The 26,143-nt window shown below is 38.0% G+C and overlaps 1 protein-coding gene across 1 annotated transcript in view; it reads left to right on the top strand.

Annotated features, from left to right (window-relative positions):
* Positions 1–26,143, top strand: part of RICTOR (RPTOR independent companion of MTOR complex 2) — an 80,889-nt gene that overhangs the window by 44,253 nt on the left and 10,493 nt on the right. The window contains exons 9-32 of the mRNA XM_054986497.1: positions 13–80; positions 493–560; positions 2,661–2,743; positions 3,812–3,899; positions 5,436–5,526; positions 5,699–5,765; positions 5,883–5,963; positions 7,129–7,229; positions 8,699–8,861; positions 9,174–9,275; positions 9,562–9,608; positions 11,646–11,781; positions 12,601–12,800; positions 13,815–13,941; positions 15,280–15,444; positions 16,291–16,367; positions 16,459–16,537; positions 16,901–17,010; positions 17,135–17,222; positions 18,677–18,769; positions 19,361–19,467; positions 20,535–20,764; positions 24,097–25,120; positions 25,801–25,981. Of these exons, the coding sequence (XP_054842472.1) occupies positions 13–80; positions 493–560; positions 2,661–2,743; positions 3,812–3,899; positions 5,436–5,526; positions 5,699–5,765; positions 5,883–5,963; positions 7,129–7,229; positions 8,699–8,861; positions 9,174–9,275; positions 9,562–9,608; positions 11,646–11,781; positions 12,601–12,800; positions 13,815–13,941; positions 15,280–15,444; positions 16,291–16,367; positions 16,459–16,537; positions 16,901–17,010; positions 17,135–17,222; positions 18,677–18,769; positions 19,361–19,467; positions 20,535–20,764; positions 24,097–25,120; positions 25,801–25,981 (3,576 nt within the window). The remainder of the gene's footprint in view (positions 1–12; positions 81–492; positions 561–2,660; positions 2,744–3,811; positions 3,900–5,435; positions 5,527–5,698; positions 5,766–5,882; positions 5,964–7,128; positions 7,230–8,698; positions 8,862–9,173; positions 9,276–9,561; positions 9,609–11,645; positions 11,782–12,600; positions 12,801–13,814; positions 13,942–15,279; positions 15,445–16,290; positions 16,368–16,458; positions 16,538–16,900; positions 17,011–17,134; positions 17,223–18,676; positions 18,770–19,360; positions 19,468–20,534; positions 20,765–24,096; positions 25,121–25,800; positions 25,982–26,143) is intronic.

Raw genomic sequence — 26,143 nt, 5'->3', positions numbered from 1 at the left:
TCCTTCTTGCAGCGGATTTTAGCTCCCTACACAGATTTTCACTACAGGCACAATCCAGATACTGCAGAGGGGCAGCTCAAGTAAGTAGTTACATTTTAATAGACTTGTCTGTATTTATTTAAAATTTTGAAAGTAAATTTATATTGATTACTTGTCTTCCTAAAAAGTTTAAATTGGAGTGATTGTAAGATATACATCTTAATGACTGGAGTTTTGCAGTCTGGCCTGAGTCGTCTTGAGCTTGAGTTGCAGTTGCATTGACAATATTGCTGGTGAATAGTTACAGTGATGCAAAATATTTGTTTGGTTATGAACATTCTGTGTTTTGAATGCTGCATAGACAATTTTTCATAAGCAATGTGTTTGTAGTATAGAATTATTTATCTTCTTTTAAGGTATCTTACATTCTCTTTAGTCACACCATTTTAATGGATAATGTAGCATGAATGAATACACTCAGTATCTTTGCATAATCTTTTTCTCCTACCGCAGAGAAGACAGAGAAGCACGGCTCTCCGCAAGCAAAATGGGAATTGTAGCGGCATTTCGATCATGGGCAGGTAAGGTTTCCGTTTCAGCTTTGAACACAAGTTAGCTTCTTTTAAGTGTGGACAAAAACATGAAATTTACTATTGGTTGCAAAATCCATAATCTTGATTTTTTTTTTTTTAAAAAGGGCAGTCTGGTTCTTAAGGCTAGGCTGAAAATGTGCCAACAGTGTTTAATGGAATGTCTAAAACTAGAGTCTAAGCATTCCTTTTTTAAAACAAATGGAAGTTGAATTCTGCACTCAGTACCAAATTCCATTGTTCTGTTTAATTGGACATGAATTATTGAAGTTTTTCCAGGTTAATAATTATGAGAAACAGTTGTAGTGGAGGAGGGCCAGCATCTGAAGAATTAAGCTAGATAGAGGTGATGAGAGAAAGTTTGAGAACTACAAAAAAAGTGCAACTTGTTACAAATTAAGCTTTGTAGGGATTGCTTACTGGTTAAATTAAAGAATACACAGGGTACAATAAACAATTTCGACAATGGAATGGAACAAGAAGTCGGGTTTTCCAGGCATCCATATAGTATTTAGTAAAATGATCTGGAATCAAGAGTGACATCTAAAGGATCTCTTTGAACTGGTGGAATGGGCAACAAAATGACTAATTAAGTTCAGTTTAAGTAATGAATTATTTATTTTATTTACTTAAATATTTCTATGCCACATTTCCACTCAAAATAGGGTACTCAAGGCAGTGAACACTAAAACACTAAAAAACAATTTTAAACAGTTTAAAAATTAAACATTTAAATTTAAAACAATATTTAAAATAGTGTAAAAACATTTTCATGAACAGGCATCACAAAAAACAGAGGGTGAAAAACAGAGAGGAGATCCAGTAACAGTTCATGGGAGCGTGCCTGACAGATTTTTTTGAAGCAGTATAGATGTAGAAGTTTTTTGACTCAATGTAGGTAGATATCCTTTGGGTCAAAAAAACCTATTTATGTATACACTGGTGGGTTCTAAACTGGCTGTGACTATCCAGGAAGATAGCTCAGTGGAGAAATTGGCTCACTGTGCCGTGGCAGCAAGAAGGCTTAATTCCATGTGAAAAGGACTGAAAATGAAATGGCCAGTATCATAATGGAGTTATATAAACCTGTGGTGCAGCCATATTTGGAGCACAGCAGGTGCAATTCTTGTCACCCCATTTCAAAAAGAGATGTTGATAAACATGCAGAGAACTGAAATAAACAGTGGGTTAGAGCATTTTTCATATGAGGAAAGACTATGGTCCTTTTCGCACTGGGACTTTAAAGCATTTCAGTATCTGTTCTGCTTCCCATGTTTGCAGAAGTTTCACACTTGCAGAAGTTTCACACTTGCAAGGTAGTCATGGGACACAGTATCCTTTGTCCGCAGTATCCTCAATTTTTTCCCCCTGCAGACATACCACGATTGTATTTTGAAGCCACTGCCGAGTCAGGTCTGGCCTGATTAATGTCAGTGCAAATTCTACACTCCCCTTCTGCCTCTCTTCTCCCCCCTTTCCTTTTCCCTGGGAGCTGATTGGTCTGCGTGGAATTAACCACTCCCACCCTCCTCAGCTCTCTGAATTCCTTTTCAACCATTTTTTATCAGTAAAACCAGATAAGGGTCATAAGGCTGCTTCTCTGTTGGAATGTGGGGGTGCCATGCCGAAGGCATTGCGATCACGGTGAATGCTCATAAATGGCAGTTTAAAATGTAAGTGCGAAAAGGGCCTAAAACAGTTCGGACTTCTAGGATTAGAAAAAAGACTACTAAGGAAAGATATGATGTGGAGAGAAACTGAGTAATTCAGAGAAAATGAATGATTCCCCCCCCCCCCTCATAATACTAGTACTCAGAATCACCAAATGAAATTATTATTGGGGAATATAAAGAAAGTATTTCTTCACATGTATTGCTCATGGTTGTGTTAATGCTCTGGACTTTTTGCTGGATTATTCTTGCACTATTTTGGTATAATTGCATAGAGCACTCTTGACAGACATTTCTATTTTATAATTTCTGAGTAGTTAAAAACAAAGCCTCAGGAATAGTATGTTTTCAGTAAGTATTTGCAAATATGTAAGTTTTTCACTGCTCTGTTGTATAACTATACATTTGCTTTTGTTTTTAGGCATTATCAGTTTGTGCAAGCCTGGCAATTCTGGGATCCAGTCTCTTATTGGTGTGCTGTGCATACCTAACATGGAAATACGGGTATGTGTTTTGAGTTTTACAGGAAGAACTCTTAAATTGTTTGCTTCTTCACAGGTAGTCTCAATTTTTGTTGTTAATATCATGCATTTGTGCCACTTTATATTCCTACCAATGGGATTGTGGTCTCTTGAGGGGACATTACTGCTCATAGCCCTCCGATGCCTTCACAGCATGACGAGTTAAGACAGAAATGCATATGACCTGATCAGACGGGGGGGGGGGGGTGGAGGAGGGGAGAATGATGTAGACCATTTTGGATCACCAGTGGGGAGAAATGTGGGCTAGAAATAAAATAAAAATAAATAAATAAAAATAATTGGAAGTAAAACAGCATGAAGTAAAACAATATAAAAGCCATCTTTTGTTATGAATAAGTTTGTACAGTGCTTCAGTGTTGCTTTTTACATGTTCTGTAATAAAATATTAAGCTAGTGATGATATGCAATGGATAATTCCTGAATTTTCGTTGTAAAGAATGTGGAATGGCATATGGATACCAACATGGGGCTTTAGATGGTACAAACATTTCTCCATCTTCCTTACTGAAATCATAGTTTGTAGTGAAGATGGGCAGGGTTAGGTTGTGGGCAACACACACTGTGACTTGTGGGGCCTGGCTGCATGAAACTGTTTTTTAAATGTAAATCAGTTGCCCTTGCTGTTAAGTATAAGAAAACTGTAAAATGCAAAAATGTGTCATTGTAGTGGAGGCACAGAGGGATAGTCCTAAAGCCCAGGTTCCCCTCTCCTTTCTCTCCTCTCCCCTACCCGCTTGGCCTTCATGGGTTTGTATACATCAGGAGGTCTTCCATAACTTCATCCAGTGTTCCGTCTTGGCTTGCAGCACAGATAACTTGCCCAGATGTCCACATTTCCATAATGACCCATTTTATCAAGGGCACAAGAGAAACAGAACTCTGAGCCATGAGGTACTAGGCATTGATGCTCCTGAATTTTCATTTCCCTAGACAATCCTTAAATGAATCTGAAAACATTGACCCGCAGCATCAGCAGAAGCCTACAAATCTGTATTGACTTTTGTAACCGTGTTCCTTTTCCCGTTTATAGCGAGGCCTACTTGAAGTTCTTTATGATATATTTCGCCTTCCTCTTCCTGTTGTGACGGAAGAATTTATAGAAGCACTTCTCAGTGTAGGTTAGTATTCAGCTTCTATACGTCCCCCATATTTTTCTTCCCATTGATGATATGTCGTGACTGAGTGGAATGTATTCATAATCCTCTCACTGGTATTATTTGCTTTCTTTGTGCCTACACATAGCCCTCACATGCTATTGCTTGTGCTCGTGACCCTGAGGAATTTTTCCATTTTTTTAAAATTAATTTGGGATTCCTTCCACATTTCATGATTTTCCTGCATACTTCCTGAGTCCCTCCTCACTGGCTAGCAGGGATCCATTCCTCTCCCTAAGTACATGTCAAATACCAGCTTACTGATGGAGGGAATGTTCTTTCAGGTATTATGAGCATCAGCTATCATGCATTCAGGTAACCGATACTGGTAAAGTAAAGCTGCCTGTAACCATCTCTGAGGCATGACTCAGACATAACTAATCCATTGTATCATTTGGAAGATTTTATAGTCGAATGGAATCCTGGTTTGAATGAAACTGAACAAATGATAGTTAGTGGTGGAGTTGCTTTTAGCTTTCTTGGGGTTGGTGTGGTTTTTGTTTTTGGGGTTGTATTTTGTATGTTTGTTTTAATTTAAGTTTTATTATTTCTGAGTTATATTAATCCCATGTGGGAAAGTAGCAATACAAAAAATATTTTAAATACATAAACTGTTATTTCCTTGAAGAGGATTTTAGTTCCCTGCAATGTTCTTCACAGTGTCTGGATTGGTATTGTTAGGAAATTTATCTTTCTGGGTTTCCTCCTCAATACAATAGGCTCACTAACTATGTCAGTAGAGGGTTTGTCTGCCACCATTTTTCCCATGTAGTGCAGGAATAATGAACAGAGAAGGAAGATGGGGACATCATAAAAGCCAGGTGACAGATATTTTTGCGAGTTAGCTGGTGCTTGGTCTTCATGTATCCCCTTTTTGCTTCTCTTCATGACTCCTGTACTGTTCTTTTCTGCTCATGCACCTCCGATGTGCAAAGGGTACCAGTGGAGACAGGAAACAGGGTGGCAATAAGATGACAAAAAGTAAAATAATATGAAAATCGTCTCTGGGAGGTTTTTTGCACTAAGTGGCTAGTTTAACTGTGAAGCCTTATATTTCCTGGAAGGTGATCTTATGCAACAAATTCCTTTTGAAAAGCTATTGAAGCTATTTTATATAGCTCAGAACATTTTCCTTATTTTACAACAACAGAATCAACTGTGCATGTGTTGTGTGCTGGAGTCACCTTAAGTGGTGCTCAAGAGGAGCAGAATGAACACGAACCAGACCTAGTGTGATTAGCATTGCCCAGACAGAAGGAGAGTGGCCAGGGTCTCGGTGTTTTTCTGAGTGTAAGGAAAAGAGGTTGTTGGGGAGATGTGGGCCTCTAGAAGTTATTCATGTATGTGTGCCTTCACAACGTTTGGTTCACAAGAGCAAAGGGGGAACTTCCGAGAGACAAGAGGCAATGACAAAAAAGCAAATCAAATGAATTGTGGAACCATGCAACAGAATACCCTATTTCTCTCTTTTTTTTTTAAATCAAACTTTTCTTGTTTCAGATCCAGGTCGCTTTCAAGACAGTTGGAGGCTTTCTGATGGCTTCGTAGCTGCAGAAGCTAAAATTATATTACCTCACCGAGCTAGATCGAGGTATTTATGACTTAAAGGGTTAACTTATAATGCTGTTTCCCCATCAGTTATTATAATGTAAAATACAACCTTTTATAGTAATGTTAAATCTATTTTTTTTATTACTGTAAGCCAAAAGGATGGCTAAAATACAGTAAATGAAGTTTTTTTTTCTTGTTGCACATTTATCTAGACCTGACCTCATGGACAATTACTTGGCACTAATTCTCTCTGCTTTCATTAGAAATGGACTCTTAGAAGTAAGTTGAGATTTTTAATTTAAACAAAAAACGTTTCATACTGCTTTTCTGTGGGATCTTCTGTTAAACGGCATTGGTGAATGATTATTACAGATTTTCATGTCTTAATTCCTGCAGGGCCTGGTTGAAGTGATCACAAGCAGTGATGACCACGTATCTGTCAGAGCGACCATTTTATTGGGTGAACTTTTGCATATGGTAAGAGAGACGTTTTTTAACTGATTTGTTACATTCTTTACCCTGAAACTCGTTAGGGTTGGATTTCATCTCCAGTGACTGGAGGCAAGATAATTTTTAAGGGAATACTTGAGGAAGAGTACAGGTCATCCATGCATGCTGCTCCCTCACGGTGCGCTTTTGCATTAATAAGCGATTCGGCAGCTTATAAAAGGTGTGGACAGCTCCTTCCTGCTGGTATGATGCAGAATCCTGTTGCCTTACTAGAGTCTTTCTGAACCAGGCATTAAAAAGTTTCTCTCCAGATCTGCTCCCTAGAGGCATGTCCCAGTGACAGATACTCTCCTGGGCTGCAGCCCATATCATGGAAGGAGAACTGTTTGTCTTTTGACGCTTGGTGGTGGCTGTCTCTGAATCTTTGTAATACAGGTTCACAGGAGTACAGCCCAGTTTTAAAAGCTCCATTAGCTAGAATAACAAGTTGTTACTTACTGCATTTCTGCAGATTGTTCATTTTGTCTTCTTACAAATTCTTGGCTGTAAAATTTATGGCCTCAGTTGCTTCATATTAAACTATGAAAATATCTTCTAGGAATGGATTTTTACCAGGCTTGGTTTAGGCATAATGTGAAGCCATGCTTTGCCACTAAGAGAATTAGCTAGAGCCTATGCCTCAATCTCTCTTTCCTGTCTACATAGCAAAATAATTATTTCCAGGTTTGCAGAAAACTATAGCTTGTTATTACTGCATGCTGTGATTTGTCTTTGCTCTGAAAATCAGAATTCTAAACTAGCAGTGCTTGAAATCCTGATAAACCTTTAAATAATTATTTTTGTCACACATTGGAGAGAAGGGATCTCACAAGCTGGCCCCACATACCTTCCATAACTGTTCATACAGCAGCAAACCATGGTTTGCAGTTGTGTCTGAACCAAACCCCAAAGTGATAATAAAAGTAATACTCATGATGACCACAGTAAATAAAGCCAATTAGAAGGAATAATTTGTTTTCAAATTCAGTATTTACTCATCGGTGAAAATTTGTATTAAGCTGGTTTTGTGTGAGGACTGATTTGTTTTTTCCAGGACTTTGTATTCCATTCAACTTAAATGTGCCTTCAGTTTCTGGGGGACCTGGGCTTCATTTGAAAAATCAAAACCTGTGAAGCTGCTTTTCTTTTTCAGGCAAACACCATTCTTCCTCATTGTCACAGCCACCACTTACATTGCTTACCAACATTAATGAATATGGCAGCTTCTTTTGACATTGTAAAGGAGAAAAGACTGTAAGCAATACGTTTATTAAAATAATATACATGCAGTGCTAAGTTGCGCATTGAATGGATCTTTCTCTAAAGCCTCTCTTTTTGTAACATATAATTTCAGTTCATATCTATTATTTCAGTTCATATCTATAGTAGATTACATATTTGGCGTTGTATCCTGGGTGTACAGCATGTGGAATAGCACACAGAAATAGGTTCAATTAGGTAGCCATGTTGGTCTGCAGTTGAATGGCAGGATTTGAGTCCACCTTAGGGAACAACAAGATTTTTCAAGGGTATAAGCTTTTGAGAGTCAAAGTTCCCTTCTTCAGACACAGGGAGGAGTGGAGAACCCCATGTCCTTGGAAAGAAAGGATCATTGACTCTCAAAAGCTTATACTCTTGAAAAATCTTGTTGGTCTCTAAGGTGCCACTGGAATCAAATCCAGTGGCACATATAAACATTTCCTAAAACTGAATGTCATGTGTTTTCCTGTTACCCCACCCAGTTAAGAGCCTTCTGCAGCTCGAGCCTTCCTCTAGAGAAAGCGGAACAAGGTGGTAGGATACAGCACCTTGTATGACAGGTTTTCAGTAGAAAATAGCAGAAATGGTAAGAGGGAATGGAGAAAGGTGGGGATGTTAACTCTCCTCCCTCCCATTCCCTGAAGCTAGCCTGTTGTATACTGACAATACAGACCTTGATGGACAAGTGGTCTGAATCACTGTAAGGCAAAATCATATGTGTGTTCATGCGTGACTAATATAAAGCATGTGTATATTCCTAAGCTTTGAAAAGAAATATTGATGTGGGCTGTTTTGATGTGCCTAACTTTTGTACACCACCCTGAACTCGTAGGAAGGAATGGGTAAAAATGGAATGAAGAAGTAAAAGTGATCAAAATGTGTAAACCTCCTTTAACTGAAATACTTTTAGGTTGTCTGTATTTCAGATACCTAGGAGTTATCCTTATGCTCCATTGGGAAGCCATTGGATCTCACTGCATGTACTAAAAGGCACTTATGGAGAGTCAGTTTGATCCATATTAGGACCATAGTGCAGTTAGGGGAACTCCTTTCTCCCATGTTACTTTCCCTATAGCAATCACCTCCCCACAGTACTATTAGTTTTAATAGAGATAAAAGCCAGATGAAATACAGGTCTGCCCTCCCCACTCAGGTGCCCCAGCCCCAATCCAGACCATCTTCCTCCGTGTGGCAACACAGAGAGAGATCCAATCCTCAGTGTAACAAGTAGCTGGGGCCTTATTCTCAGTGTTGGCTGATTTTAATTTACACTGGCTGATTTTAGGCTTCTACAAAAACTTTCGTCAGGTTTCCCTCATGAATTAGGGATGTTTATTGTGTGTATAAAAATGTTTATTGGATGTGTATGTGTAGCATACCTAGATTGATTGAATGAGATTGTAGAGTTTATATTGTAGCGCCTTCTAATGATTTTTGCCGTTATGAACATTTTCCCTTGATAGACGAGCCAGCGCCGCACTAAATTGCTTAAAACGCTTTCATGAAATGAAAAAACGAGGACCTAAGCCGTACAGCCTCCATCTAGATCACATTGTTCAGAAAGCCATGTCAACACATCAGAAAAGGGATCAATATCGTGTGCAGAAGGATATCTTCATTTTAAAGGTAAAGTAATTATCTTGGAATGGGCATTGACAGACACTTAATGTATGGATTTTCTAAAAATCCAACGCTCATTTTCATCTGATTGAATTCCAACATTGCTTGGAATTCTGACCTTAAATGAAAACTTGTATTTTTTATTTATAAAATAATATATATAAAATAATAAATATATAAAAAATAATCAAGCATATGTTTTGGTGGTTATTGACTTAGGAAAATAAATGTAACCTGCACATTTGTAAATCCTAACACAGAGCTTATCTTGCAGAAAAATAGGTTTTCATTTCTCCCCTCACGTCTGCTGTATTACAGGATACTGAAGAAGCATTGGCAACAAACCTTAGAGATAGCCAAGTTCTTCTTCACAAAGAGAATCTCGCATGGAACTGGAATCTGATAGGGACCATACTTAAGGTAAGCAGTGAAATGTTATTATAATTAAGCTTTTTTTTTAAGTTGGAAGAATACAGTGAAAGAAAAGAAAACAATATACCATTGTCTCATGAATTTAAACCAGTTGTAGTTGAACAGGACTAAACAAAAATATGTAGAGGTTTTTTTACAAAAATGTGTTATGATTGAATGCTATGCAGTCCATAATTAGACACGGTGTAAATTAGTATGCAGAAATGCCCATGCTAGAGCAACTTATCAAGGACTGGTGTACAGCTTACAAAATTTTATATCTGTTGTTTTCTAGTGGCCAAATGTAAATCTAAGGAACTGTAAAGATGAACAGTTGCACAGGTACGTAGATGACTGGAGAGATCTCCATAAAAAAATTAGATTCAGAAAATATTTTAGTATGTCTTGGGAAATAACAGCATGTTCCAAAACTTAAAATTCATGATGATGATTTGTTATATACTAATGTTTGAGTTGGAATAAATATGAAGACAATCACTTTAAAAAAAAATTACATAAAAGGGAAACAAGCTGTTCTAAATAGTGCCCATTAGTCGGTTTTATCCCCTGTGTTTGAGACTTCATTTAGGGAAAGTAAACTTGGTTTTCAGCTACATTCTATAAAGTAAGTTTTTCAGTACGTAGGCAATAAGTTATCAGGTCACATATGAAATGAATCCATTGATAGTGAGCCTGAGGGCAGCAAAACCAATCTTTCATTACTTTACAGACTCAACATAATTTTATTTCAGTGTAAGCTTTCATGGATTACAATCCACTTCCTTAGATGCTATGAGCAGTATGTACACTAAAAGTAATGAGTCTGTAAGTTTCTGCCTTATAAAAACAATAAGGCTTAGGGTGTGCCGTTGGTCTGATGTAGCAAGACAGTTTTTATTGGCTGTGGCAGTGATCTAAAAACGCAGCTTTCCTTTGCTCACAGGGACAATGATACTAAATAAATGATTGCATTCTGAATCTATACATTTTTGTAACTTCCAAAGGCAGCATTATTGTCCAATTTGTTATTGTTACTGCTTTGTTCCCCACTTCTCCGTGCAAGCTTAATAAGTTAAAAGGTTTTATCCATTCAAAAGCAACTGTTCTCTCTTATTCCTTAATACCCTTACCCTCTTACTGCTTCAACTGTGAGACTGAGAGCAAGTAGCCGCATTCTTTCCCTCCCATGGAATGATCTCAGGTTACGGTTATCGTGGGCAACAAATGTAGCATTGTTTGTTTCAGTGACTCAGAGCCATTAGTACCAATTAGTTCATTGCTGTCAATATGACCACCAGCATCCTCTCGCTGCTTTATTCTTGTTCTCTTCTTTGTGAATGTACAGGCTGTAGGATGAAGTAAAATGACTGTGCCTACACATGCATATAATTTAGCATGCATATGTTTGAGTGATTCAGCACTGTTTGCTACTTTACACACACACACTCTCTCTCACTCTGGAGGAACTGCATCATTTCCCCAGCCTCTGCTTACAGATCCCGTTGGGCACAAACACATCTGGGGCTGGAGGAACAAAAGTTGCTCATTCCAGTTGCCCCCTCATTTCTTAAGGAAGACCGAAGTTTGCCTCTGCTGTAATTTACTTCGGTACTGCTCTGTTTAACAGTTGTTTGTTATCTCTTGTATCTCGAGAGAGACAGATGTGTGTCTTCTTTTTCCAGCTGAGGGAAGATGTTCTTTATCACATATATGTGACTTTATTGAAGTTTAAATTATGAAATTCACAGTGTGCACATGGTTTGAAGGCGTTTGCTTTAGGGCAACATCACGTCACTTCAATTAGAGGCACTTTCTTTATAATCCTCATGTACTGGTTTTATTTCTTTTAATGGGGTGGATCCAGCCACCCTCCAAGTAGCTTTCCTCTAGCCTGAGTCTTCTTCCAATGCAAGATCCACTTAAGTTGGAGGAAGGCTTCAAACTTGAGCCTGAAGGAAAGGGTAAGGTATAAATACCTTAATAAATAAATACACAAATAAACTTTGTTCAGTGGAGTGGTAAGATAGTGGTAGGATCCACCCTATTGCTTTATTGCCATTTTGTTAATTTGTGTTCATTTCTGATGTTGCTCTCTTTCCATTTAGAACCATTCATACATTATTTGTGTCTTTGCTTTGCTATTAGTCTGTCCTGAGAAAGTTCACATCTTCTTACCTTTTCTCTTAGTTAAAGTTCTGAATAACCTGGATTATCTGGGTGCTTGTATGTTTTACAGATGACAAATTCAGAATAAGTGAGGGCAAAATTACTTGATTCTCAACATGCTCCCATAGGGGAAAAAAAGCTTTTCCAGGCAGTGCTGTGAACAACAATCTGAAATACACATTGTTAAACAGCTCATTCTTCTGTTTAATGTAGATTTGTACGACGACTGCTATATTTTTACAAGCCCACTAGCAAATTGTATGCCAACCTGGATCTGGATTTTGCAAAGTCAAAACAACTCACAGTTGTAGGTTGTCAGTTTACTGAATTTCTTCTTGAATCTGAAGAGGTAAGGTGGATAATGTTGAGTTCCAGCTGCTCATTAGAGCTACAGTATTACTTTGAGGAAGGATTTGTATGTTTTAGAAAGTTTTGGTTAGTCATACAGATTTTTATAATATTTATGGTTACACCGTGAGCTGTAGACTGTAGACAGAAAAAAGAATAAGAATACCATCAGTAACAACCCTAAAACATTAAATTACATTAATAAAATAAAAAGTTGTGTTCTATTCCTTGGTGGGTTGGTCTGTTTACAAAACTGAGAACCTGATGGGAGAGGAAAGTACCAGAGGATGCAAGATCCCTTCTGCAGAAACCTGTTTTTGAGCAGCTTCACCTGCCGCTGTTAGCTCTAACAGAACTTGGACAGCCTAGGGGTTGTTTACAGTTTTGACTGCCCTAATCCCCACAGGAATGAGTTACAGTTTATTTCAGGATCATCCGAGGACAGCATCGCAGCTGACTTCGCCACATTTTTCATGTGGAGGAGTTCTTATCCTAAGTCCATGGCTTTCTTTAAAAAGCTTCTTTTGCATTCAGGTTTTAATGTTTCTTCAATAATACATTTTATAACTGTCTTTGGATAATCCATTGTATACATTATTCTTGAACTTAGAGATAAAATGTTTTATAAATTTCCATATGTTCCAGGAGATTCACACTAGCCCAAAGTTTGCCTCTGATATAATTTACTTTGGTAGTTGTTTGTTATCTCTTGTATCTAGAGAGATACACGACTACATGTCCTTTTTTTCAGCTGAGGACAGGGGAGGGGGAACAACTGCAACATAAACTAAAGCTCTTGCATTCTTGTCATTTTAATCAGGATGGTCAAGGCTACCTTGAGGAGTTAGTAAAAGATATTGTACACTGGCTCAATTCTTCCTCTGGAATGAAACCGGAACGCAGTCTCCAAAACAATGGATTACTTAACACTCTCAGTCAGCACTACTTCTTATTTTTTGGTACACTCTCCTGCCATCCCCATGGAGTGAAAATGCTTGAAAAGTGTAATGTATTTCAGTGGTGAGTACTGTTCTCCACTATGAAAATGTCTCAGAATGTGCGCGCACGCGCACACACACACACACACACGGTTCAACATTATATTTGTCTAGAACTGCAATTATTCAACCTCTTCCCTTCTCCTGCCCCTCTCCCAATATAGCAAAGATGTATGAATACTAAGCACTAGGGCTGTGCGCTTCGGGTAAAGTTACCGAATACCGAATCTACCCACCCATGCACAGCCCTAAGCACTTTTCTTAAAACAGAAGGTATTAGTAACTTTTAGATTTTACTTGTAAAGAACCTGAGTCCAAATAAAATGGAATGCAAAGCCATTTGAGTTCCTTTGAGCGTTTTATGTTTCTTCAGTGATTTGATTTAATAATCTACAAGGATCCAAAATGCAAAATTGTTTTATGACGGTGACAGTCCAGCTTTAAAAAACAGAAATATTCTGTGTCTTGGATCTTGTCTGGCATGAGCAGAGCAGCTCTCACATAAGTGAACTTTCCTGCATTCCTTCTCCTGTTCCCCCTGGGCCTTCCAAAAGTGATCTCCCTCCCTGAACAGAGGGTAGGCAAAGTAGGGGTCTGCATTGGAAGGGGGAGGGTTCGCCGACACCCACACACCCTTTTCTGCTGTTGAAAATGTCTTCCACTCCATAAAATTTTCCTAAGTCAACACTTGGTAATTCTGAAAATTATAATTTAAACATGTTGTAGTTTTCAGCAGAAAGTTTTTACTCTGAAAATAATTATTGTCTCATCTTGTTCTGATGCTACAGCCTCAATTTGGTAAAGTATACATCCCCACAAGGTACATAGACAAAACTGAGAGTTGCCTGCCTCAAGGAACATTCGGTCTGAAATTTGAGAGAGAGAACAGATGGAATCAGTCCCATTCACATACAGATTTACCTTCTTAATTCCCATTCAGATTTAGCCACCTGAATATGTACATGTAGATTGAAATATACGTATCTTAGCAGGGGGGATTCCAGCCATGTTTACCTCTTTTCGATTTGTTTTTCAGTCTCCTTAATCTTTGCTCTTTGAAGAACCAAGATCACTTACTAAAACTGACGGTATCTAGTTTGGACTACAGCAGAGACGGGTTGGCAAGGGTCATCCTTTCCAAAATCCTAACCGCAGCTACTGATGTAAGTGACAGACAGGTCACACACACTTACCTGCTGATCAGTATATAAGTATGAGTGGATTTGTTCCTGTTTTTACAGTGCAGTATAGTGGATAGAGTAGGACTGGGCCAGGGAAGTCTCTGTTCAGATCCTGGGTCATAAAACTGTTTGTGTGACCTTGAACCAACTTCTTTATTCCCAGTCAGACACAGAGCTGACTGGATAACTTGCTCAGCTGTCACCCTAAGCACACAATTTGTGTGGCGTCAAATCACAACCAAGTCATTCTGGCTCCAAGGTTATGGAGTTTTCAGAGATGAGCCTTCCTCTTCATAGCAACCTCTATCCTGGGGTAGAAGTCTCCCATCCAAGTTCTAACCTTGGCTGGCCCTACTTAGATTCTGAGCTCAAACAAGATCAGGCCAGTTAGGCTATTCAAGCTGCTCAGTGTGATATAATAATAACAACAACATTCAATTTACATACTGCCCTTCAGGACAACTTAACACCCACTCATTGTAAATCACCCTGTGAGGTGGGTGGGACTAAGAGAGCTTCTCAAAGCTGTGATTGACCCAAGGTCACCCAGCTAGCTTCAAGTGGAGGAGTGAGGAATCAAACCCAGCTCTCCAGATTAGAGTCCCAGCACTCTTAACCACTATACCAAACTGGATGTAAAATAATAATATTGCATGATAAAACACTGGAAACCTAATACACAATTTGAGTTCCACGTATTGTTATAACTTTACCTTCAGAAATCAAAAGTGTGCTTTGCTTCGAAGCACACTTTCAGGCAACTTACAATTCTACTCCAGTAGCTTGAGTTTTCATTTAAACCCTGGAATTTCTAAACCTCATGGCAACATGCTAGGATTTAAAATTTTATGGAGCAAAACAGCCTCAAAGCCACGTATTATTTGGATTTGATGCTGATTTCAGTAGCACATGTATCACAGCCATTGTGAATACATACATGCCTGTGATTTTAGCAAATGTTCAAGGCGTATGGTTGAGGCTGAGCCATGGGTGAATTTCCTGCCGGTCTCCTGTTGGGGGAGTAGTGAAACCCCCACCCTGGTTTTCCATCGGTGGACCACTGCTGTTCTTCACCTCCCACCCCATGAAAATGTTTTACTGGGGCTGGGGGAAATGGGCTGCCATCTAGAATTGGTTTTATGACTGAACTGTTATTTGTTGTGGTTTCAATGTTTACAGTTTCAATGTAAATGTAATTTTGATGTTATCCACTCTGAGCCCGTTTGCAGGGAGAGCAGGCTACAGATGTAATCAATCAATCAATCAATCAAGGTCTTGAATGCTGATTTCCATTTTTTTTCTGCTTTTTACCTTTTGTAGAGCTGCAGATTATATGCTACAAAACATTTACGAGTACTGCTGAGAGCCAATGTAGAGTTCTTCAGCAACTGGGGAATAGAATTATTAGTCACTCAGCTGCATGACAAAAATAAAGCAATTTCCTCTGAAGCTCTTGATATTCTTGATGAGGCTTGTGAAGACAAGGTGAGGAATGCAGGCAGCTCTGTGCAGTTCATTAAGACATAAACACACATTGTGATGTATCTGAGGGGAAGGCATTCATGAAGCAGATCATTCTACCTTATTCTTAAAAAACTATGCCAGTGGGTGGGGGGTCCAGCACAGATTGCCTCTTATAAGAGAAGGAGGGAGGATTGCTAGCAAATCCCCGCTCTTCCTGCAGTGCTTCCCCATCAATATTGAAGTGTTGGACCAGGGGTTGGAAGATCCCCACTATGCCATGAAACTATATAGATGACTTTGGGCCAGTCACACTCCCAGCCTGACCAGACTGTTGTGCAGAGGAAGGGAGACATGTCTGCTACCCTGAGCTCTTTGGAAACAGGGCGGGATAAAATTTTACTCACTAAATAAATCTCCTTGAGTTCCTAAGAGTGCTCTGATTCTCAGTAGCAGGAGGCACAGGTGATAGATCTGTTCTGTGGGAATGCCTTCCATGGACAAAGCATAGGCTCCTACACTTTCTCACTTTTGATATTGATTATATTTTGTGTATTGATGGAAAACTTTTATATTACACGGCTCCTCTAAGATGTGGTGTAATTTGTGCTGGTGACTTTTCCTAAGTGTGGTTGCATAAAAGGTTGGCAGCAAGGAATGAACTCGAGAGTACGTCTGTCATAAACCAAGAATTGTTTTCAAGAGCAGATTTTAAAATAAGACTCTTAAGTAGAAATGGCCAACTAATATGGTTCATATACTGTTTCACCTAATGACATGCAAACATGCTGGTGTGATCTGAAGTGAATTCCACTACTATCATAAACAATTTTCACCTGTCTGAAGTTACGTTTTTCTTTTCTTTTTTAGGCAAACCTTCATGCCCTCATCCAGATGAAACCAGCACTGTCTCACCTAGGAGACAAGGGTTTGCTTCTGCTCTTAAGGTTGATACATTATTAAATACGGCATTTCAGGTTAATAAAAGCCAATTCACATTATTAGTGTTCGTACTAATAAACAGTGTATTTTTTTCAGATTTCTGTCAATTCCAAAAGGGTTTTCCTATCTCAATGAACGAGGATATGTGACAAAACAAATGGAAAAATGGCAGAAGGTATTTTTTCACAAATCTAATATGTTCCTTAGAACTTATAATTTCAAATGTATTTTTTCTTCTTGTCAATTTCACACTTCTATAGGTTAGTTTACTATGCTGGAATGTTCCTTGGTGTAATGTGACATCTTGCTTTATTAACCGTTATGACCAGTGGAGAAATGTTTTCTTTGTAACAATAAATATGTTGATTCTAAAGTTCTTTTTGCATTTTTGAATTGAATTTTCACTTATGAAATCTACAATAGCACTTTGGTAATGATAAAAGTAGAAAGAAATTCCTCAAATCATAGCAGATTATTGTACACAAAGAAAAATATAAAATATTTTTCTGATGGACTCTGTATTCAATTGCCACTATAGGAATATAATTTAAAATATGTTGAGTTGATAGAGGAGCAACTTAATGAAGCGCTTACCACTTACCGCAAACCTGTTGATGGTGATAATTATGTTCGTCGGAGCAACCAAAGGTAAGCTAAATTGCAAAAAATCTTGAATGGTTTGTAAAAGCAGTGGCTATGCAAAATGAAATAACTGGCATTTGAGATTGTTGTAATTAATACTGTGAAATCAGACCATTTTTTTTTCTACCAGATTACAACGGCCACATGTCTATCTGCCAGTTCACCTTTATGGTCAACTGGTACACCACAAAACAGGCTGCCATTTGTTGGAAGCTCAGGTAAGGAACTTTAATTTAGCTAATTAAAAAAAAAGCTAGCATTATATATATTAATGCCCTCTTAGAATTTATTTTAGCATCTTTGATTTCGGTAGTACTGATTCAGATGGCTTGACTTTTACCTCTTTAAGCCCCATAAGAAAAGGAAGCAGGGTATGATTCTTCAACATACTGTCTTTAGTAAGCAGTTTTACTACTGAATCTGCTTTAACCTATAACTTAAGGTGTTTTAAAATCCTTCCCTACCTATGGGAGAAAAAATGTTCCCAGCAGCTCTGAATGATGAAGCAGTGGGAAAGGGAAACAATGCAACATTCTTTTTTCTCACACTTTTGCTGTTGTAACAGCTGAATTACTTTTCGTTTCTGGAGCACATGCTGTACTTCACAGTGGATGACACAAAAACTGAACCTGGAACTTTATGTAAAAAGTACAGAAAAAGGTAGTAATTTGTCTAGTCACGTGACTGCCTAACCAGTGCCCATGATTTTTCATGCAGGTATATCTCACCCATACATATCAACTTCCTACTCTGTTGTCTGGCCTTCCATGCAGAAAATATGAGCAATTGTGTGAAAATACTGTAAAAACAGTGTGAACAAGCTCTTAAGATGTGTTAGCCAGGAAGCAACTGGTTGATTCTGAAATGTCCCAAGTTAGGACTCCTCTTAGCTTAATAGTTTGTGGTTTCTAGCTATGTTAATTTCTGATTTTTTTTAAAAAAATCACTGCATTGAAGAAAAGCAGCCATTGTCTAATCTGACTCCATTCATAGTTATTAATAATCATGAAACAGGAAAAATTGTTTACATCCTAAGTAGAACAGAGTAGCTATCATTGTTTCAGATATCTTTATTCATTCCACCAGTGGTCATTTTCCATTTAATTGCCAGTACTCTCAGTGATTTAGCTTGTTAGAAGTTATTATACTGAGAACCAGGAACATGTTTTCCTGAGATGCCCTTTCTATAAGGAAGCACGTATGAGATTTATTATTCCCTTTCTGGATGATATCTCAGAACATTCGGATAAGAAAAAATTAGAGAAACTGCTGTCAAACTCAGATTTTACTGCATTACACCAGATAGCGAAATTTTGTGCTCTGGTCGTTAAAGCCCATTAGAGTGTAGGCCTCCATTTCGGTTGCTTGCTTAGAATTATGCTGACTTCCTGGTTTTTACAAATTTTGATAGATATTAGGAAATTATGTTTTTAAATTGTATATATTTATATGCTTCATGTTTCAAATGGTTGTAAAATGTGCACTTAAATTTTATGGTTAACGTACTGGCTAAGTGCTGTAATAATAAAGAGAGAGTTATACTGAGAACAATAAAAAGATTAACTTATTTGTATTTTGTTTCAATTGCTGATTAATGTTGAAAAAGCAACTTAAATTATACATGACTCAGAATTGAGAATATTGAGGTACTTTTTGTTTTGTTTTTCTTTAGAGTATTGTTCCTGATCTGAGTTACACCGTTCGTTCCCCTATGCTGGATAAATGGGAAGGAATAAAGCAATTAAAGGCTGCTCTGTGGGCACTGGTTAGTTACAAAAAATAAATCTACCAGATCTTTCAATTTTCTCTAACCATAAACACCAGTAAAGAATACACATAGAGCTGTTTGTTCTTGTAATGTTGTCCATTAAATGTCCTCAATTTTGTATTATTTACCACTTGCTATACATTTAGTTCCTAAATTACACAATGTTGCTCTGACAGGGCTTTTTTTTAAAAAAAAAATCAGATTTCAGTGTTAAAGTCCATTTGCTTTTTTCTTTTTATTGTGAGAAAGAACACTTGGGTGTGCTTTTTTGGAAAATAAGAGTTTAGGTCCTTTGGAACATCTTCCTTCTCTCTATATTTATAGCCAAATTAATTATGATTTATGTCAGAGTAAAGCAAATATAAACATGTTACTTTCTGCCAAGGTTATAACAGAATTTATTTTGAGGTTGGGAAGGATTTTAAGGGAATGTTGATATTGGGTAGAAAGTTGGTACCTATGCAGCATTTGATCATATACAAAATATATTTCAAATACGCTTTACCACTTCATCATATTACGTTTTGTCAAATGGTTTTACTGGTATCTCCACGTTCAGCTTAATCACAGGTCGTGTTCTCATTCCAGGGCAATATTGGATCTTCAAACTGGGGTCTGAATTTGCTTCAAGAAGAAAATGTGATTCCTGATATATTGACCCTTGCCCAACATTGCGAAGTCTTATCTATTAGGGGGTATGTAGAATTTGACAGTGTCTTAAGCAACTGAGGGCTTTGTAAAACCATTTGATGATTTGCAGCCTGCACCTCCATTCTTTGCAAATAGTATAGCGTCCTGAACGATCTTAGGAGAAAAAACATGCAACCCACAAGAACAGCCTAGAATTTATCCATAGGCCTCTTTGTATAGCTGTTGATAATGTTGGTCATTAGTTTTGCACCCTTGCTGATGCCCTGGCATAGCATCTACTATTGTTTTCAAATAATACTATAAACACTGGACACACACTCTTGCAAATGTATTGCTGTAGAGTACAGGGGTAATCCTGCTGGTCAGGTAACAGAAAATAAATTGACAAAAATACATGTACACACTACACACGTGCACAATTTAGTACAATGTTGTTTGGGAGTGGATCTTTATTCTTCTGTATATTATTAAAAATAAAGCATGGACCAATATTTTAATAAATATCAAAACATGCAAGGTAGTAAGTCCAATATCACTCCCACAATTTAACTGTTAAATGTCTTACTCTGCTTTGTGTCTGCTACTCATTAGGTCACTTCAGTTAAAATAGTAACATCTAATAACACACTTTGTAACATTATCTGAGTATGGCATTAAGTTCTCCTGAAGGGTGGTATATAAAATGAATGTTGTTGTTGTTACTATTATTATTAATCCTATTCAGTCTTGAAGCCTACATTTTTGAGCAGGCATAATATAGGACTTTGTCTACTCTGTATTTCACAAGTAATTTGTGTGACAAAAATGTAATTGCTTTTCTTAGAAAAAAGAATAACGTATATGTGGTGTCAAGTTGCAGCCAACTTATAGTGACCCTATAGGGTTTTCAAGGCAAGAGATGAACAGAGGTGGTTTGCTGTTGTCTGCTTCTGCGTAGCAAGCCTGGAGTTCCTTGGTGGTCTCCCATCCATGTGCTAACCAGGGTCAGCCCTACTTAGCTTACACAAGTGTGTGTTTGTGTATACAGACACACGCTAGAGACTTGCTGCCTGTTAAACAAAAATATATTCTTGTTTAAAGTCTTTTAAAGATTTCTGTCTTGAAAATACAGGACCTGTGTCTACGTGCTTGGTCTAATAGCCAAAACAAAGCAAGGCTGTGACATTCTAAAGCATCAGAATTGGGATGCAGTACGACACAGCCGTCGGCAGCCTTGGCCAGTAGTCCCTGATGACATGGAGCAACTCTGCAACGAACTCTCCTCTATTCCCAGCACACTTAGCTTGAACTCAGAATCTACCAGTTCAAGGCACAACAGCGAAAGCGAATCGGCACCATCAAGTAAGGACGTGTAGCAGCACCAGCAGCTGTTCATTCTGAAAAGTATATAGATTGTGTGATCCTGCAAATCTGAGTTCTGTTGATATTGATGGAAGACTTCAGCAGGAGCTTGACTCTGACCCCTTGAAATAAGTTCTTAGCTGCCGTAGATGATAGAAGTGACCTGTGTGTGTGGTCATCGTGATTGTCTCCTAATCTTGAATATTTTATCTTCTTCTATGAAGATGAGAAAGGGGAAGGGGAAAACAATTGTAGTTAATTTGTTTTTGAACTATTTTACTTTTTATTCCACATGTAGACCATTTTTTTTACCCATTCAAATAACTTTGGGCTACAGCTTGATATAAAGCAAGGAATTCATTTCCATGGAAACGTGTTCAGTTGCTTCTTCAGAGCAATGATAAGAAGAGCAGAATGACCTGATACCTTTTTTTCAGTTTCAGAGGAAAATCTAGGCTTTGTATCATTAAAACCAAAAGCATATATTGGGACATAGTTTAGATATTTCATCACATTTAAACAGAAGGATCAAGAAGCCTTTGGGTGCGTTCTAGAAAATTCAGGAGCTGGAGATTAAACAACAGCTAGAGAAGCAAGAAAACTATTGTAGATTTACCAGACAAAAATGGCTAGCTTGTATCTGGCAAAGGCTTGTTTGATATAAGCCAGTTAATACTTAATGTTTGCATATTGCTTTCAAACATTCAAAGCACTTGGTTACATTATCTTGCCATCCCTACATCAAAGCTTTTAAGGGTAAGTCAGCATTGAGACTAAGAGAAGGTGGATCGCTTAAGGTCACAGAGCGAGCGCATGGCCGAGATGAGATTTGAGTTTTTTCAATAATTCGCAGCTAAGCTTTTGTTTTGCTTTAGCTACCACAGTATACCACCTGTTAGCAGAAATGGGCAAGTGGATGAGGGGGGTGAGGAATGTGATACTATGTGATAGTAACTTGTATTACCATGGAAGGGAAGATAAGATTTATGGAACTTTATATAAAGATCTGCGTTCTTTGAGTAATTTATCTGAAGAAAGTCATACGAGGTTTTCTGACTAAACTAATATTGTAAAAAAGCCATTGAAAAGATTTTTGAAAATATTGGCAGAGGAACCCGTAAATCCTTCTATAAGAATATAAGAAGCAATCGATTGAAATTCAGAGGATTTTTTTAAAAAACAAAAGAATCAGAGCATTTTGGACAAGAGTATTATGAAATGTTTAAATACTTTTGCACTAGTAATGGCCAAACCATAGAAGTATGCTTTAGAAAGTTGACCGTATTTGGCAATTTGGGAAGAAGTTAAAAAAAGAAACCCTAAGGATCCTAATATTTGATTCTTGTAAGTCAAATTCCCTGTTAAATTAAAATTCTAAAATAATGGCTGGAATGATGGCTGAAGTGCTAAATAATCTATCTAGATATGTTGAATTAGATCAGACTATGTTTATTGAATAACCACATTTTTGCTATCCTAATGTTATTTCCGCAAGCATAAGACTCACTGGCATGATTTTTCAGAGATTTGTAAGGAGCCCTTGTGAATGGAAATGGGACTGTAAGATCCTTTGGCTCCCCACTGGACAGAAAAGAAGAATAGAATTACCTAAAATATTTCCAATGGGAAAATTGGGGGGAAGTCAATACTGAATACATACCCAGATAATGGCCAAATCAGCATTATCCAGGTATACTGAATCATATTAAAAAATCCTGAATAAGATCAGAGATACTGAATACATTTATGTTAGATAAAACTGAATATGTTCAGTTTTATCTGTCAGATGTAGCTCAGCCAGTTTAAAGCTGGCTGGCTGCTTCTCCAAGCGGTTTTTGTTACTTTGTTTCACCCTGAAACAGACTGCCTGCTTCTCCAAATCTGTTTTTGTTACTTTGTTTTAGTGAGAGTTACTTGCTTTTCATTTACTTGTTACAGTGTTTCTTGACTCCTTATCCAGATTCAAATTATACCAAACCTGTTTTACTGTACACTCTTACTTTCAAGTATACATTTCTCTAGTATGAAACATTATTTCTGAAAGTGTATTTTCTCTCTTCAAAACTCTAAAATAGGTGGTAAAGTAAATAAAATCTGAAAATGAGAATTTTAAAGAAAATTAACACATTACAACTATCAACATGCCACTGTAAACAATAAGAAATGTTTGATAACAATTGTCATGGGAAGATTTAGGCATACATGGCCCAAATATTTTTAATGCAATTGTGGGCTTGATTTGATTTATATATATCACCCTTCAGGACAACTTAATACCCACCCAGAGTGGTTTACAAAGTATGTTACTATTATCCCCACAATAAACACCCTGTGAGATGATTGGGGCTGAGAGAGCTCCAGAGAGCCGTGACTAGCCCAAGGTCACCTAACTGGTTTCAAGTGGAGGAGTGGGGAATCAAACCCGGCTCTCCAGATTAGAGTCCCGCGCTCTTAACTACTACACCAACTGGCTCTCAACTGGCTTTGTTGCTACAGCAGCAAAGATCAAAACCAAAAAATAAAGAATTGCAGAAAAAAGTACCTATAGAAATTTTAAAAACTCCAAAATTGTAGTGTAAAAAACTTATGATCTACTCCTGAACCAGTAGTTTTCTTCCACAAAAGATATATATATATTTCAAAAACAGCAATAGTTAGAATACTATACATCTACAGATAAATACACAATAGCCTTTATTTATAAAACAGAGAGAAAAAGAACAAGTGTGTTTTGACAATTGTCTTCCTCGGTTGTGAAATAATAACTAACAATATACAAAGAGAAAGCATCATAAAAAATGCATAATTAACAAAGGGCCAAGGTTGGTCTGCATTAAAGAGTAAAACCTAAAAAAGACATAAAAATGTCTTTTAAACCTATATTTCCAAAATAAAAAATAATAAGTATAAAAATATATAAAAAATCAAATCAATTACTGACCTCATACTGAAAGGCAATATATTATAAAATAAATTGCCTTGACAGCAGGAAAAAAAACTACAAAGCTTCTGTATATGTTATCTTGTAAATCAATTAATACATAACTCAGTATCAAACTGTAGAGAATGTAGCTTCTGCCAGTTTTTTGTAGAATGCTGTAGTAGAATTGAAGGATTTCCAGATGGTCTCCTATCCAGGCAGTGATCAATCTCATACTCACTTAGCATTTGCCAGGCTTCTGTATTCTATTCCTTCCAGCTGTTCCCTGGGACTTGGAGAACTAGCTTTACTAGTCAAAGCTTTCAAAATCAGAAAACTTAGGAGTTTTATGTCTGGAGTATAGATTTGTAAAACCGCATTCAGTAATACAAGCTCTTATCGTTAATTTCAGGTATGTTTATTTTGGAAGACGATAGGATTGGTAGCACCTCTACCAGTACCTTCTTCTTAGACATCTCAGAAGATGCGGAGCAGAATGCCTATGACCGAACTGGCCCCTTAAAGGATAAGGATCGCAGTCCCTTCCCCTTTTTTGCCTCCAGCAGGCTTGTGAAGAATCGCTTTTTAAATTCTCTAACCTTGCCTAATAAAAAGCATAGGAGTAGCAGTGATCCTAAAGGAGGGAAACTGTCAGAAAGTAAGTTGGGCTTGAGGCGAAATCGTACAGTAACTGAGCCTTCCAGCAGCATGGATTTTACCCAGGGGGATGAATTTACCCCTATTTTCCGGGTGCCTAAAATCCACACCCTGAAACTAGAAACTTCATTTGTTGGTGGTAGGCACAGTGAAGATGTAGACAGCTCCCCAAGTATTGGTGAAAATGAACTAAAGCTTCCCAAAAGCTTTTGCCATGAAAACCACAGAGAAAACACCAGCCGAGAGAGGCTAATGGGAGAAGTTTCCACACAGACTCATTTCAAAAGCCGTAGCTTGAGTTTCAACACAGATACCACAACAAGTGGGATCAGTTCAATGAGCTCAAGCCCTTCACGGGAAACAGTGGGAGTGGACACTACAAACATGGACACGGACTGTGGGAGTTTAAGTACTGTGGTGAGTACCAAGACAGTTAAGATGATCCATTGTTCAACCCCGCAGTCCAACCACCTGCCTCTCTCAAAATCAAACTCCGTCTCCCTGGTACCACCAGGCTCCTCGCATACCCTTCCTCGGAGGGCACAGTCGCTAAAAGCGCCTTCGCTTGCTACGATAAAGAGCCTGGCCGACTACAACTTCAGCTACACCAGTTCTCGAGATGCCTTTGGGTACGCAACGCTAAAACGCTTGCAGCAGCAAAGGATGCATCCTTCTTTGTCTCATTCAGAAGCCCTGGCATCTCCTGCAAAGGATGTGCTCTTCACCGACACGATTACAATGAAATCTGGTAGCCTAGACTCCCGACTAACACCAAACAGGTAAGGGTTTTTCTCTGGTTGATTTTTCTTTGTTAGGGACAAACATTTTTCCGGCTTACAGTCCTCAGGAAAACAATCCACTGTTTCAAAGTCATGGAAAATTAGCCAAAAATTTGGCTTGTGTTCCAAAGAAGCTATGTGCCAATGCCGAAGAGCCACAAGGCACAACTGGAGCATCCTTTGAAATGTTCACCATGCTGCTGCTGCTGCTGCTGCATTGCCTAAGTGACAAGACTCTGTTGCATTTAAGTGGCTACCTAAGCTCTGGTTACCTGAGTAGTTCTGCTTTCCGTCTTTGCCTTCACCTTCAAAGCACCTTTACCAGGTCATCTCCTTGTGTTCTAAATACAGGCTCTGAGGGAAATGGTGGTTCCAGAGACCCCTTCACACATTCCATTAAGCATAAAAGCAAGTGAGGTGCTGGGAGATCTGTCATTGATCTGCCAGCCTTGCTTAAAACTCCGGCTAGGAACCTAAATAATACTTTTTTCCCGGATGGTACTGAAATCAGCAAGCTTATCTGAGTTCCTTAAGCTTATTTTTGTAAAACATGGTGTATGAACTATTCTAAACGATATTGCCTTGAATAAGATACAAAGTATAAAAAAACCCACTGTGTTTATGGGAGGTTACTTTCAAAATATATAATTGGACACTTGCTTGTTTTGTGCTCATTACAGATTCATGAGAGCTTTAAGTTACGCCTCGTCACTAGACAAAGAAGACTTACTAAGTCCTATTAACCAAAACACGTTGCAACGTTCTTCTTCCGTTCGATCCATGGTGTCCAATGCTACTTTTGGCAGTTCTGACGATTACATTGGCCTTGCCCTCCCAGTTGACATAAACGAAATATTCCAGGTGTGTCCACATACCAATGTTTCTGTCCTGAGAATTTGTATCTTACTGTGTCAGCTCCAGCTTGGTGTTGTGATGCTACTACACATGAAGTTCTCCTTCTGTCGTTTGGGAGATTTACACAGAGAAGGGATTAGGAAGCTGCAGTTGTTAAGTTTACAGCAG

Source organism: Eublepharis macularius, chromosome 8 (assembly GCF_028583425.1).
Source record: "Eublepharis macularius isolate TG4126 chromosome 8, MPM_Emac_v1.0, whole genome shotgun sequence".
Classification (NCBI taxonomy): domain Eukaryota; kingdom Metazoa; phylum Chordata; class Lepidosauria; order Squamata; family Eublepharidae; genus Eublepharis; species Eublepharis macularius.
Note: the sequence above shows the minus strand (reverse complement) of the source record. Positions and strands in the feature narration are given on the sequence as shown.